Source organism: Bos indicus x Bos taurus, chromosome 4, assembly GCF_003369695.1.
Source record: "Bos indicus x Bos taurus breed Angus x Brahman F1 hybrid chromosome 4, Bos_hybrid_MaternalHap_v2.0, whole genome shotgun sequence".
In the NCBI taxonomy this organism is placed as follows: domain Eukaryota; kingdom Metazoa; phylum Chordata; class Mammalia; order Artiodactyla; family Bovidae; genus Bos; species Bos indicus x Bos taurus.
In genome coordinates, this window is record NC_040079.1 from 26,816,181 (window position 1) to 26,830,084 (window position 13,904).

At 36.9% G+C, this 13,904-nt stretch overlaps 1 protein-coding gene across 3 annotated transcripts in view; it reads left to right on the forward strand.

Moving 5' to 3' along the window:
- Positions 1–13,904, forward strand: part of TNPO3 (transportin 3) — a 79,371-nt gene that overhangs the window by 61,951 nt on the left and 3,516 nt on the right. For all 3 annotated transcript variants that reach the window (XM_027539033.1, XM_027539034.1, XM_027539035.1), the window contains 5 exons: positions 609–725; positions 1,575–1,669; positions 3,080–3,236; positions 4,504–4,671; positions 6,857–6,969. In XM_027539033.1, coding sequence (XP_027394834.1) covers positions 609–725; positions 1,575–1,669; positions 3,080–3,236; positions 4,504–4,671; positions 6,857–6,969 — 650 coding nt within the window. The remainder of the gene's footprint in view (positions 1–608; positions 726–1,574; positions 1,670–3,079; positions 3,237–4,503; positions 4,672–6,856; positions 6,970–13,904) is intronic.

Below are 13,904 nucleotides of genomic sequence, written 5' to 3' on the forward strand. Positions count from 1 at the left end.
ATTCTAAACAAATATTTTAAATACTTAGATTGTATTAAAATTTTTATTCTCTAGAGGTCTAGATAATCTTGATTAGAAACACTGTTCTTTACCCAAAAGATTAAATAAAAGAGTTTATAAACCAATTTAAACAATGCCTTCTGTCTCCTCTAAAATGAGGGGCATTTGATACTTTGTTCCTACTGTGATTTTTTTTTTTTTTTAAAGAATCATCTTTAATGCATATAAGAGCAACCTGTTGGTTAGAAAGTTTAGGTATACTTTAAAAAAAAAAAAAAAGAAAAGTTTAGATATACTTTATTAGGGCATTGCAAATATAACAGAAGCCTCAGATAATAACTTATGAATGGTTCCAGTCTGTAGTATTATACAACTCTCCTACAGCATTGTTTTGAAAAGGTGAAAGGTTGAAGGCTTGAAAGAACTCTAAATAGAGTACTTGCAAATTATTGAGCCCTATGGTTTAGAAAATGTTTCCAACAAGCTTTATTACGTTGTCTTAAAGAGAAGAGACCAATCTATCTCAGAATTTCTTCCCTCAGACAGCTACCTAAGCTGACACTCTTTGAGAGATGAATAATTGAACTAATTGGTTTTTCCCTTGGCAGATGGTAAATGTTTACCAGGTACATCAGCATTCCTGTTTCCTGTACCTTGGTAGTATCCTTGTGGATGAATATGGCATGGAAGAGGGCTGTCGGCAGGGACTACTAGACATGCTCCAGGTATGTTCTCTTGGAGGGTCTGAAGGCCTAGCAGTGTGTTCTTCACCATGTCTTTAATTCTGTTGCTTTTAGTTTGCTTTTCAAGCATAATGATTTCCTAATATGGAGGTAGATCTTCCTAGTTATTCTGTGGACAGGCCTGCTTGGAAGAATGAGAGAGAGATTGACCACACAAATATGCTGGTCATTACAGTTATTGCTGTCTAATTTATGTTCTTCAGAGATAGGATTTTTTGGGAAGGTGGGCAAGTGGATTTAAAATAAAGGATCTCTTAGCTCAAGCATGATTGTATTTTTAATGTCTTGCCTGAACAGCCAGTGAACTAGTTTACTTAGCAGGGATGGTCTCACCTTAGGGTAAATAGCAGGCATTGGAAAAGGCTTCTCATATACTGCTTTTACCGTCTCCTAGTCAAAGAGGGGAAAATATATTAGGGAGTTAAATCATGGTGCTCCTTTTCCCAAGATGTCTTTCCCTTTAAAATTGCCATTTCATAATTATTATTATTAAAATGTCAGCTACTCTCTTAGTTGACCAGATCATATCTAGTATATAAGCACAGTTGTCACTTTCAGAAACTTCTAAAACTTTGAGATGACATCTATCCAATTTCATCAACAGAAGTCTGTACCCTAAACCCTTTCTGAAATGTAGGCCTCATATGTGAAGACTGTTTATGTCAACTGAGAAGGATTTTTGTCTTCCCTTTCTTGATCTGAATCTCATCACAGTCTTTTTCTTATCTGTGCTTTACCTCTTTGTTCTCTGTGTATGTTGTGATATTTAGCAAGTCTGAATCCCATGGCATTTATTTACAAGCATTTGTTTTAAAATCGTTTCTGTTTTAGGCACTGTGCATCCCCACCTTTCAGCTCTTAGAACAGCAGAATGGACTCCAGAATCACCCTGACACAGTGGATGACCTATTCAGGCTAGCCACAAGGTCAGTCCTTCTGAAAAGCAACCTTTTCTTTTATTGATCATCCTCATCATTGCTTGGTCTTGTCACCTAACACTTACCTGTTTCCTTCTCTGTAAAATGAGGTAAGAGAAGTAGGTAGAGTAATTATTCATAATCCAAAGTTAAATCGTGAACCAGACTATTCCCATAAATGAAGAAGAGTTGGATAAGTACAAGGGGAAATAACTGAGCTCCTTTCATAAAGGAGGGAACACACCCATGACAATAAAAATGAGTTTTGCAAGAACATTTGACTAGACAGTCTCTAGAATCCTGTGTGGTTTTAATGTTTTGTGCTACTATGATGTCATGCTTTACTTCAGCTTTTTCCTTGAGAAGCTTGGCATCCTTAAAATATAATCATATCTCAGAATACAATTTTTTTAGACTTTTAAGGTACTTTAAAAATTATCTGGTACTGTACTTCCCATTTCTGCTCCTAGCCTGCAGCCCTATTTGTTGCTTGTTTGTATTCATTCTTAGTCCCTAGCTCAGGAATTTGATCCAAATCAGTTGGTAATGAACACTTTTTTTGGTTAGTTTTTGGACAAGTTAGAAAACCCTTTTTATTTATTTATTAATTTTTTGAGTTGGTATGAGAAAAATTGGGTGGGCCGTCAACCTGTTTTCCTGGTGTGTTTCTTGAAAAATTAATCTCAAGAGATTCTCTTTGTACAAATGATTGCCTGGTAAAATAAATTTGGAATGTTATTTTACTTTTTCTTGGAGATTTTCTATGAACATTAGAGGATCTGAGAAAATTGGGAAGTATAGAGTTCCCATATACCTTTAGCTTCCCCCATCCTTCCCTCACAGCCTACCTTGCTATCAACATCCCCCACCAGAGTGGCCCATTTATTAAAATTAATGAACTTCCATTGCCACATCATTTTTAAAGTACTTACTTTACATTAGGATTCTGTCTTGGTGGTTGTCTTCCAAGCGTCTTGTTTAGTCTCTAAGTCGTGTCTGACTCTTTGCGACCCCATGGACCATAGCCCACCAGGCTCCTCTGTCCGTGGGATTTTCCAGGCAAGAATACTGGAGTGGGTTGCCATTCCCTTCTCCAGGGGATCTTTCCAACCCAGGGATCAAATCTGTATCTCCTACATTGCAGGCCAATTCTTTACCATTGAGCGACCAGGGAAGCCAAGGTCTTTCTATGGGTTTGGACAAGTGTATGACATATACCTATCATTACAGTAGCATAGAGCATAGTTTTAGTACTGTCAGTATCCCCTATGTTTTACCTATTCATGTTCCTACCCTCCACTCCGTCAATCCCTAACAACCATTGATCTTTTTACTATCTCCCTAGTTTTGCCTTTTACCCTGGCTACATTTGTATAGCCTAATTTTGTAATTTTTACCTTGCCTATCTTTCCATACCAGGTTTATTCAGCGTAGCCCTGTTACTTTGCTGAGGAGCCAAGTTGTCATCCCTATCTTACAGTGGGCCATTGCCTCTACTACCTTGGACCACCGGGATGCCAATTGTAGTGTCATGAGGTTCCTACGAGACCTCATCCATACAGGGGTAGCCAATGATGTAAGTACAAACAATGTATTAAATAGTTTTTCTACTTGTATCTCATTATCACCTCATATATCATTCCTTAGGGAAAAAGAAACATCTCATTTGATCTGTGTTGGTAGGTATATTCCATAGTGGATCATTCACTAACCAAAATATCAACTAGTAGATTTAAGACAACCTATACTACGTGTTGTAAGCGGTGTAAACTAGTCTAAACTGTCTCTGCTTCCAAGCCATTTGGTGTCTAATTGAAGAGAGAAATAGAGTTGTAAAGAACTAAACAACAGCAGCAAGGCAATATTTGATTGTCAGATAAGTGATAAAAGTTGTGATTGCTGAGATCAGAGGAGGGAAAACTCTTTGGAAAGAAGTAGGTTGGGATAACTTTTTGGACTAGGAGAGACCACAGTGGAGCCATTTGGATGGATTGGAGGAAAATCTAAATGGGTATATAAATCATAATCAGAGAAAGGACTAAGTTTGTTAGTAGATACTTCAGAGACCTTTTTGGCTGGAGGTAAAGTGGTTCACAGAATTTTCAAACGTTGATTTGACTAGATGTAGAGTAGAATTGAAAGTAAGGAAGAACAGTGAAGAAGTAAGTATGTTGTAGACTAATTGAAGAGTTTTGACAGTAGAAAAAAGAGAGGGAAAGAAGACAAATAGCTAGAAGTGAAAGGCACTTTTAAAGGTTTTTTTTCAACATATTAGAAATACGTATATTCAAAGACTAAAAGGAATAAAATAAGTAAGATTTTTTTTTTTAATTTATTATTTTTGTGGCCACACAACAGCATGTGGGATCTTAGTTCCTTGACCAAGGATCAAACCCAAACCTCCAGCAATGGAAGTGCAGGATCTTAACCATGGATCCCCAGGGAAGTTCCTAAGTAAGATTTTTTTGATAGAGAAGATTAGATATTTGATAGAAGTCTTCTTTTTTCAGTTGCTTTTTAAAAAAGAAAATAGGAATACTTTATTTTTTACCAGAATAAAAGGTTAAAAGGATCACTACCCTTAATCTCTAACCATTGTTTCTCTTCTGTGTTCTATTCATGAAAAACCTTAGAGTTAAGGTTAATCTCAACTGAAGCCCTTACCCGTTTCCTTGAAACTAAATTCTTAATATTTTCTTCCTTGTGACAAGACAGTGCACCTTGTGAGTCCAGCTATTATATATAGTTTCTTTTCTGAGAAAGGAAATTATTAAAGGGGAAAGAGTACTTGCTCTTCAGAAAGTTGAAATTAGCACTTCCCTGTTGTTCCTGTTTTCTTACAGCATGAAGAAGACTTTGAAGTACGGAAAGAACTAATTGGACAGGTGATGAACCAGCTTGGACAGCAGCTTGTAAGCCAGCTGCTTCACACGTGCTGCTTCTGCCTCCCCCCATATACCCTACCCGATGTGGCCGAAGTGCTCTGGGAGATCATGCAGGTTGACAGACCGGTAAGACTGTTTTCATAAGGAACCCACTTCCAGTCCTGGATAGTTTCTTGAGAGGCTGACTCTAACTTTGAAACTAGTCCTATTGTATGCTCTTGGAACATAATTTAGGCACATTGTTAAGTTTAATTGTTAAATAAAGGAGCCAATAGAAGGATTCTAGAGAATACGTTTGTGTCACTCTAAGAATCTAATACAGTAGTATTTTTGTTTTTCAAAAAAGTACTCTTTGAGCCCTTGCGGCGTGACAAGTTTATTCCAAACGTCATTGATAAGAGAAATAAAATTTCTGTACTCTTACTTTTTAATAAATATATTTGGTTTCCAGGTAACAAAAACCTTATTATATACATTTAACTTTACAAAAAACGTTGAATTTGTAAGCCTTTGTTATCTCTTATCTTTCTGATCATGACCTTTCTAACAGGCGTTAAGATGATATGTCTTTATAGTTTTAATTTGCATTCCCATTATGATTGGTGACACTGAGCATTTTGGTGTATCTGTTGGCTTTTCATGTATCTTCTTTCAAGAAACGTTTGTTGAGGTCCTTTGCCCGTTTTTTAACTGGGTTATTTGGTTTTTTGCTAGACTTCTGTGGGTTGGTTCTTTATGTATTTTAGATACTAACCTCTTACCAGGTATATGGCTCACAAATACATATTTTTTCCCATTCCTTAGGTTTTCTTTTTACTTTGTTGATGGTTTCTGTGCAGAAGCTTTCAAGTTTGATGTAGTTTCCTGTGTTTATTTTGCCGCTTGTGCTTTAGGTGTCGTTGCCAAAAAATCATTACCAAGACCTATGTCACAGTACTTTAGGCTTTTGTATTCTTCAAGGAGTTTCATGATTTCAGGTCTGTGTTCAGTCTTTAACCTGTTTTGAGTTACTTTTTGTGAGTGGTGAAAAGTAAGAGTCTAGTTTCTTTGTTTTACATGAAAATATTCAACTATCCCAGCATTGTTTATTGAGAAAGCTATCTTTCCTACTTTGGATATTCTCATCTCCTTTGTCCTATATTAGTTGACAGTATACAATTTAGTTTCGTAGTGTTTTTTTTCGGGGGATACTGTGGTTAACTTATGGGTCATTTTGGATGCCAGAATGTTGTCAATTAAGAGTTTGTTCTTCCTGTTTGCCTCTGCTTGTTTCTGTCTAAGTGGTGTGTTGTCTTCCTTGGAGGCAACACTTCGAGCATTCTGTGGTACTTTAAACATTTATAGTGGAATATTACTTTTGGTCTAGTCTGTGGTGATCATGTGCTTAGTCACTCAGTCTGTGTCCGACTCTTTGCGACCCCATGGACTGTAGTCCACAGGCGTGTGTGTCCATGGGATTCTCCAGGCAAGAATACTGGAGTGGGTTGCCATTTCCTTCTCCAGGGGGTCTTCCTGACTTAAGAGCTCGAACCTACATCTCTTGTGTCTCCTGGATTGGCAGGCAGATTGTTTTCCACTGTGCTACCTAGGAAACCCCATTGTGATCATAAATTAACATAGTGGAAAAACACATAATGTAAAAAATTTAGGTATAAAAAAGTTCTTTTACAGCTAAAAACTGTGACCAAAGCATACATCCTACTTAAAGACATGAAGAAAAATTAGAGCCAAAAAAGAAAACAAAAGGAGCAACAAGATAGAATTTTCTTAACCCAAAGACCAGGCAGTTATCACAAAGGAACTGACTGGATGTGACTTCTACTGAGAGAAATGACCTTAAAATCCTTAAGATTCTGGATTCATATTTGTATATACACTTTTTTAAATGTTTACTTGTTTTACTTTTTGACCCTGCTCTTTCTAGTACCCGAACTTTTGCTTTGGGTTGCCCTTGATCTCTAAGCTCAAAAGATTTTTGGCAGCAGTCTGATTTTTAAAATATTGCATAAGTTTAATGATAGAAACAATAATAACTTCATCCAGAAGAGACTTTACTTCCAAGGTAGAGGGCTTCATCTGAACTGATGTCTGCTGCCCCCTTGAAGGGAGCCTGGGCATGCCTTTATAGACTGTTCCAACCTTCAGTAGGTTGGAAGGCCAAAAACAGTACTTCTGTTAACTCCTTTATTTACTTCCAAGTGGAGCACAAATGCTACGAAGGAAAACTTGTGGGTTTTTGTTATTACCTGTAGGGTCTCAATTGAGTAAGCCCTGCCTCCTTTTAAAATGCTTATCCTTCTTCTCTGTACAGACTTTTTGTCGGTGGTTAGAGAATTCTTTGAAAGGTTTGCCAAAGGAGACAACAGGGGGAGCCGTTACAGTGACACACAAACAACTTACAGATTTCCACAAACAAGTCACCAGGTGAGTGATCAACAGCAGCTGGCGTATGTGGAAAGAATATCTTTGTTTCTTATATCATCTTAGTTACAAATATACCCAGTAATATTTTTGTGTGTATACCTTTATAAATTAAAATTTTGTGTCTTCTTAACTCTTGAATTGCACAAATTGGTGTTGGGAACCAATCTGTGGGGAAATACCACCATGTGTGCCTGTTTTATTGTTCATATGTATCAAACATATCCTAATAGGTAAGTGGAAGCATTGTGTCTTCCAAGAGAACAACAGTGCCTTGAACAGCTCACTCAGTTCAGTTCAGTTCAGTTCAGTCGCTCAGTCGTGTCTGACTCTTTGTGACCCCATGAATCACAGCACGCCAGGCCTCCCTGTCCATCACCAACTCCCAGAGTTCACTCAAACTCATGTCCATCGAGTCAGTGATGCCATCCAGCCATCTCATCCTCTGTCGTCCCCTTCTCCTCCTGCTCCCAATCCCTCCCAGCATCAGAGTCTTTTCCAATGAGTCAACTCTTCGCATGAGGTGGCCAAAGTACTGGAGTTTCAGCTTTAGCATCATTCCTTCCAAAGAAATCCCAGGGCTGATCTCCTTCAGAATGGACTGGTTGGATCTCCTTGCAGTCCAAGGGACTCTCAAGAGTCTTTACCAACACCACAGTTCAAAAACATCAATTCTTTGGCACTCAGCTTTCTTCACAGTCCAACTCTCACATACATATATGACCACTGGAAAAACCATAGCCTTGACTAGACGGACCTTTGTTGGCAAAGTAATGTCTCTGCTTTTCAATATGCTATCTAGGTCCAATATGCTATCTAGTGAACAGCTCACTATCCTTCAGGAAATCTGTATCTTTTAAAGTCCTTCCCAGCCCTTATCCATATTCAGGGGTCAAGAATGCAGGTGTCTGACTAGGTGAACCAGTGGTTGTAAAATATTATGGAGTGATGTAGACTGATTGGGAAATTTTTGCCATGCCTAACTTAGAAGATAGGCAAATTCTAATTGAATGCAGGCCAAACGAAACCTCTCTCTGGGACACATTAGTCCCATGAGCCACTTGCTTACAACCTAGTTAAAATGTTAAGTATACATGTATGGGTTTGTTGGGTTGGTTTTTTTTTCTTACTGTAAACATAAACATTTTAAATATAGCTACGTAGTCTTCCTAATTACAGTTTTATAGCTGTAAGACATTGATTTCCTTACAGTGCCTCTATTAATTTTCATTTTTTTAGTATTATGAGTAATACTTAATATCTAGCCTTTAACTTCTTTTGACTCTTTTCCTTAAGAAATAATCACTGACTCAAACTTATGTGACTTTTATGGTTCTTGATAGTATTAACAACAGCAGCTTAAACTGGATTTTGTAACTCTGTGTTAACCTTGCTCTGATATTTCTTTTTCTGTCTAGTCTTTAGAATTTTGACTAAATTTTAGGCAATGGCTTATATTCATACAGTTGTGTAATGATTTTAGGTCCAAAAGTGAGTTATTGCAGTAATGTTTGTAACAGTGGAAAAGAAAAAGGAAAAAAATACATGTGATGATACATAAAATATATATAAGATATAAAGGGAGAAAAAACTATCATATAACCCAATTTGCACTTAAGATTTTTTTGATTTAAAATTTTGATAAAATACAAACAAAATTTACTGTCTTGACTTTTTTAAAACCATTTTTAAGTGTATTATTCAGTAGTATTACTACATTCACACTGTTGCGGAATTAACCCCAAATTTTTTTTATCTTGCAAAACTGAAAGTATATTTATTAAACAACTCCCTTTTCTCCCCCTTCCTCTAGCCCCTAATAATCATTGGTCTACTGTCTTAAGTTTCAGTTCGGTTCCGTCGCTCAGTCGTGTCTGACTCTTTACTCATAAAATGAAATCATATAGTTTTTGTCCTTTTGCGATTGACTTAGCATAATGTCCTTAAGGTTCATCCAGCATTGTAGCAGGAATCAGAATTTCCTTCCTTTTAAAGGCTGAATAACATTCCCTTGTATGTATATGTTGTATCTTCATCCATTCATCCTTTGATGGACATTTGGTTGATTCTGCCTCTTGGCTATTGTGAATGATTCTGCTATAAACATGAGTGTATAAATATTACTTCAAGACCCCACTTTCAGTTCTTCTGGACGTATACCCAGAAGTGGAATTGCTGAATCATACGGCAATTCTGTGTTTAATTTTTTTTTTTCGCGTAACTGCCATACTGTTTTCCATAGCAGCTATACCATTTTGCATTCCCATCAATGGTGCACAGGTTCTAATTTCTCCATATCTGTTTTTATTTTTGTTGCATGTGCTTTTGGTGTTACATTCAAGAAATCATTACCAAATATAATGTCATGAAGCTTTTCCCCAATATTTTCTTCTGAGAGTTTTATAGTTTTGGGATTTACACTTAGGTCTTTGATTCATTTTGAGATAATTTCTGTATGTGATGTATGTTAAGGGTCTGACTTCATTCTTTTGCAGTTTTCCCTGCACTGTCCATTTTTCATTGAATGGTCTTGGTACCCTTATTGAAAGTCATTTATATGTAAGGGATTTATTTCTGGACTCTCTATTCTATCCCAGTGGTTGTCTTTATTTCAGTCTCATACTGTTTTGATTATTATAGCTTTGTAATAAGTTTTGAAATTGGGAAATTGAGACCTCCAACTTTGTTTGTTTGTTTTCAAGAGGTTTTTGGCTATTTGGAGTCCCTTGAGATTTCATATGATTTCTTTTTTGGACTCTAATCCTAGGTTTATTCAACATAATCCTTTTACTCTACACAACAAAGTAGTACAAACACAACATTATCTAAAATACTACAAAGTTACAAAACTCAAAACAGAAAATTTATAGTACTGAGTCAACAATAAAGGCCAAAGAAGCAGTGTACACATTGCTGAGGTCAGCTGCCTCGCCACCATGAATACCAGCACAGCAGGGGGAACTGTGTTCATATGAATTTTAGGATAGGTTTTTCTGTTTCCACAAAAAAATGTCATTGGCATTTTTGACTGGGATTGCATCGTATCTGTTGATCACTTCATTATAGCATTGACTCCTTAACAATATTGGGTTTTCTAATCTGTGAACATAAGATGTCTTTCCATTTATTGGTGTCTTTAATTTCTTTCAGTCACATTTTATAATTTATTTTACTCTTTTTCATGCTGTTGTAAATGAACCAACTTGTACTTTTAAAAGCTGTTCTATTATATACACACACACACACAGGCTACTTTATTACAAATAATCAGTAGTAAATTTATGGAAAGATGTACATAAGATTTTCCTAACCTGTGCTATTTGTTGTTTTTTTTTTTCATGAGCATAGTATATATATACTTTTACAATTAAAACCAGACCTAGGTTTTTAAAAGGAGATAAAACTAAATGTTAATCTTTTTTTGTGAGAATTGATTTCTTGTTACTCTCAAAAATAGTTTACTTTCTCATTCCCCAGAGTCTCCAATAATTTTGTTAATGTTAAAATCCCTAATCTTTGAGTATTACTTTTTGTAGTTTACAAAGTGGCCTAACTTCATGTCCCAGAAATAACTGACTTTGGGCCACAGATCAAGTGACATGCATGACTTAAAAATAGCATGTGACTGCCTTCATGACATATTTTGCCAAAGGAGGAGATCTCCTCTCTAGTAGAGAGTCATATACTAATTTGGATAACCTTAAAAAACTCTCTCTTTTTGTTTTTTTTTTAAACTATGAATCTTCCCAGTAGAAGTAGTATTCTACCTACAAGGTGTCTCAGGGGAAAGAAGTATAACAGTTGTTTCTCTCTGCTTCTGTTTTTCTCTGTTTTATCCAGTGCTGTTCTTTAGAAGGACAGGATCGTATTGGCCCTAGATTAGGGCGAATGAGAGAATGGGGAGAACCTTCAAAGGAGGACTGGGCTTAAAGTCAAGGCTGTTGGTTTGAATCTTGCCACTTACTGTTACTTTGCAGGAAATTTTTTATCTGTAAAATAGGGTTAGTGATACCTAGCTTATAGGGTTATGGTGAAATACCAAGTAGAAATTTAAAGATGATCTGGCACGTAGTAGGTGATCAGTGAATGTTAGTTCTCTTCTTGGAAAAGAGCCTGCCAGAATGTCATTATGTACTTGCAAAACTAGCTAGAGCATGTCTCCCTCAGCTCTAAGGCAGCCACCCACACATGGAATAAGTCTCTACCAAGTTCACATTTCCTCATCCAGACTAATACATGATAGATAGAAATACAGCATAAGTCTGAAATAGAAGTCATGGACATTCCATAATGTAAGGAAAATCTTGAGGCTAGGAATATGAACCCAAATAATGCATCGCTTTAAACAAAAATATCTGTGATCTTTGTCCTGTAATACAGGAAAATAAGATACATTATCAACCTGGGCTGCTTGATTTCTTACTGCTAAGCAAGTTTTACAGCTCCTCCTTTAGCAGGCTGTGACATATGGTGGGAAATGAACAGAAGTAAGAGGTAATATTGAGGTTCTAGAGAAAGGATTTGAAATTGCTCACCTCCTCTTAGTAATTCTCTTTCTCTAGTGCGTGTATTGCCCTTGAACCTTCTGTTCCACACATGACTCAGTCTCCCTTTTGGTTTTAAGGTCCTGTTACTCCTGCCTCAACATGCTGCTTTGTTTGCCATCCTAGCAGGGAGGGTAAACTGGTTCCGTTTCATTTCAGCAAGTCCAAGCCTGTTTCTCATATGTACTGGTAATTAATTCCCTGGCATGTTTAGCTGGCCAACTTGAAGAAAACTGGAGTTTTTCATTCTGAAATATCATTCTTGCTTTCCAGATACTACTAAGCATGTCCAGAAGAATTTTTGCTGTCATTTCCCATTTCTCTTGTCTTGGTACTTACTCTGTGAGTGTCACTTGCATGAGGATCTCAAGGTCAGAAGATAGGAATACAAAGCCCTGACACTAGAATAGGCCGGTATGGGGGTGTCTTCTTTCTGAATGAAGTCAGTAGTTAGAGCTTGATTACTTTCCATATGCACATCAGATGAAAAGAGCTACATTTCTCAGCACACTACTGGGATTATGGGGCTTGAGGAATAGTGACCATGAAATTACTCAAAGGTACAATGAAAGTCTCCTGGGCATGTATCTGGAGAAAACTATAATTTGAAAAGATACATGCACCCCAGTGTTCATAGCAACACTATTTACAGTAGCCAGGTCACGGAAGCAACCTCTAAATGTCTGTCAGCGGATGAGTGGATGAAGATGTGGTGTATATACACAATGAAGTTCTACTCAGCCATTAAAAGGAATGAAATAAATGCCGTTTGCAGCAACATGGAAGGAGCTAGAGATTATCATACTGAGTAAAGAAAGTCAGAAAGAGAAAGACAAATAACATTATGTGGAATCTAAAGTATGACACAAATGAACATATTTAAACAACAACAGACAGATATAGAAAACAAACTTACATTTACCAAAGGGGAAAGGGTTGAGGGAGGGATAAATTATACCACATTTTCAATCAACTCTACTTTGATTATTTAAAAATAAATAAATAAAGGATAAGGATTAGGATGGTGGGACTAGAAGTCAGAAAATTCTACAAAAATAATCGCAATTTTGAATTAATGACTATAAATAAATAAATAAGTGTAAATTAAAACAATCCCAAAATATTAAATGCCAGGAGGACTGAGGCATAAAACAGAAAATAGTTCTAGTTTTTAAGGAAGTTTTTATTTTATTTATTTATTTTAAATCCATTTCTTTGGACTTAATCACCAAGGACACTTAAGTTAAACATTGACTAAAACTCCTGACAGCAGAGCAGTTCTGACAGGATTCGGGGCAGAAGCTGAGCTGATTCGAGAGACTAACTATACCTCATTTCACCCTGTCTCAGCACAGTTCTCCTGTACTTGTATTTGGGTTTCAGTACTTTTTCTTGTGTCATGAAAGAGGCTAAGAATGGAGTTGTCATTTCTTTTCCATAGTTAACCAGGATCTCTGGCTGAAGAAGGGTAGAATTGAAGAACATGTAAGGCTTTAGGATCACAAAAGATTTGGGGCTCTAACATTATCCTGAGTTTCTCTCTTTCCTGTTGTTTTAGTCCCTTATAATAACAGTAGCACACCACACAGTGACTTTTCTAGAGTTACATATCTTCCTCCTTCATGACTTTCAGAAGCATGCGTGATAGGGGTTCACTCACCAAGGCTGCCTACTTAGAGTCAGTGTTAATTTGGAAATAGAGAAATGTTATGCTTTTATTGAAACATGTTAAATTCACAGGGCAAATGGCAGAATTTCCATAAAACTAGAAGATCTTCTTTAATTTCCTTACATTTTTAGGATGGAGGGAGACTAGAGGAAAGTTTCTGTTTAATCAAGTCCTGAAATCTAAATCAAAGTTCTTAGTGATGTTTCAGACCCTATAATAAATAGCTGGGGAATCCAGATGTAGGCACTTAAGGTGATGGCTCTCGTTACCTTCTTTTATGCTGGATCACGGTTAGTGATTCCCGCTCTGACATTTAACCATTACAGGAAGGAGAGAGCTTTCTTCTGACATTGACTCCTAGGCTATAGGCTGTGGTCCCTGATTTTTTCAGTGCCAAAGAGAGTGCCACATAGTGTGAGCATATTATTAATTGAATATGCTTTGTTTTCCACAATTTTAGCTGAGCCTCGTGTTCAGTTACCATATTATGAAGACTGGCAGAAAAGAATGCAGCTGGCATCAACAGGTTTTTTTGGTGACAGTCTTTAGACAAAGGAAGCCTTTTGAAAAAACAGGGTCAAATGAATATTGGGCTATTCATACCACCTAGGCATCTCTGTGCTTGCCTGAAGACCAAGACCAGCTTCCTCCTCCTCCCTTTGTTCATACCTTAACCCTTTCCTCTCTCCTCTCCCTTCTCCTCCCACAGCATGAAATCTTGAGCA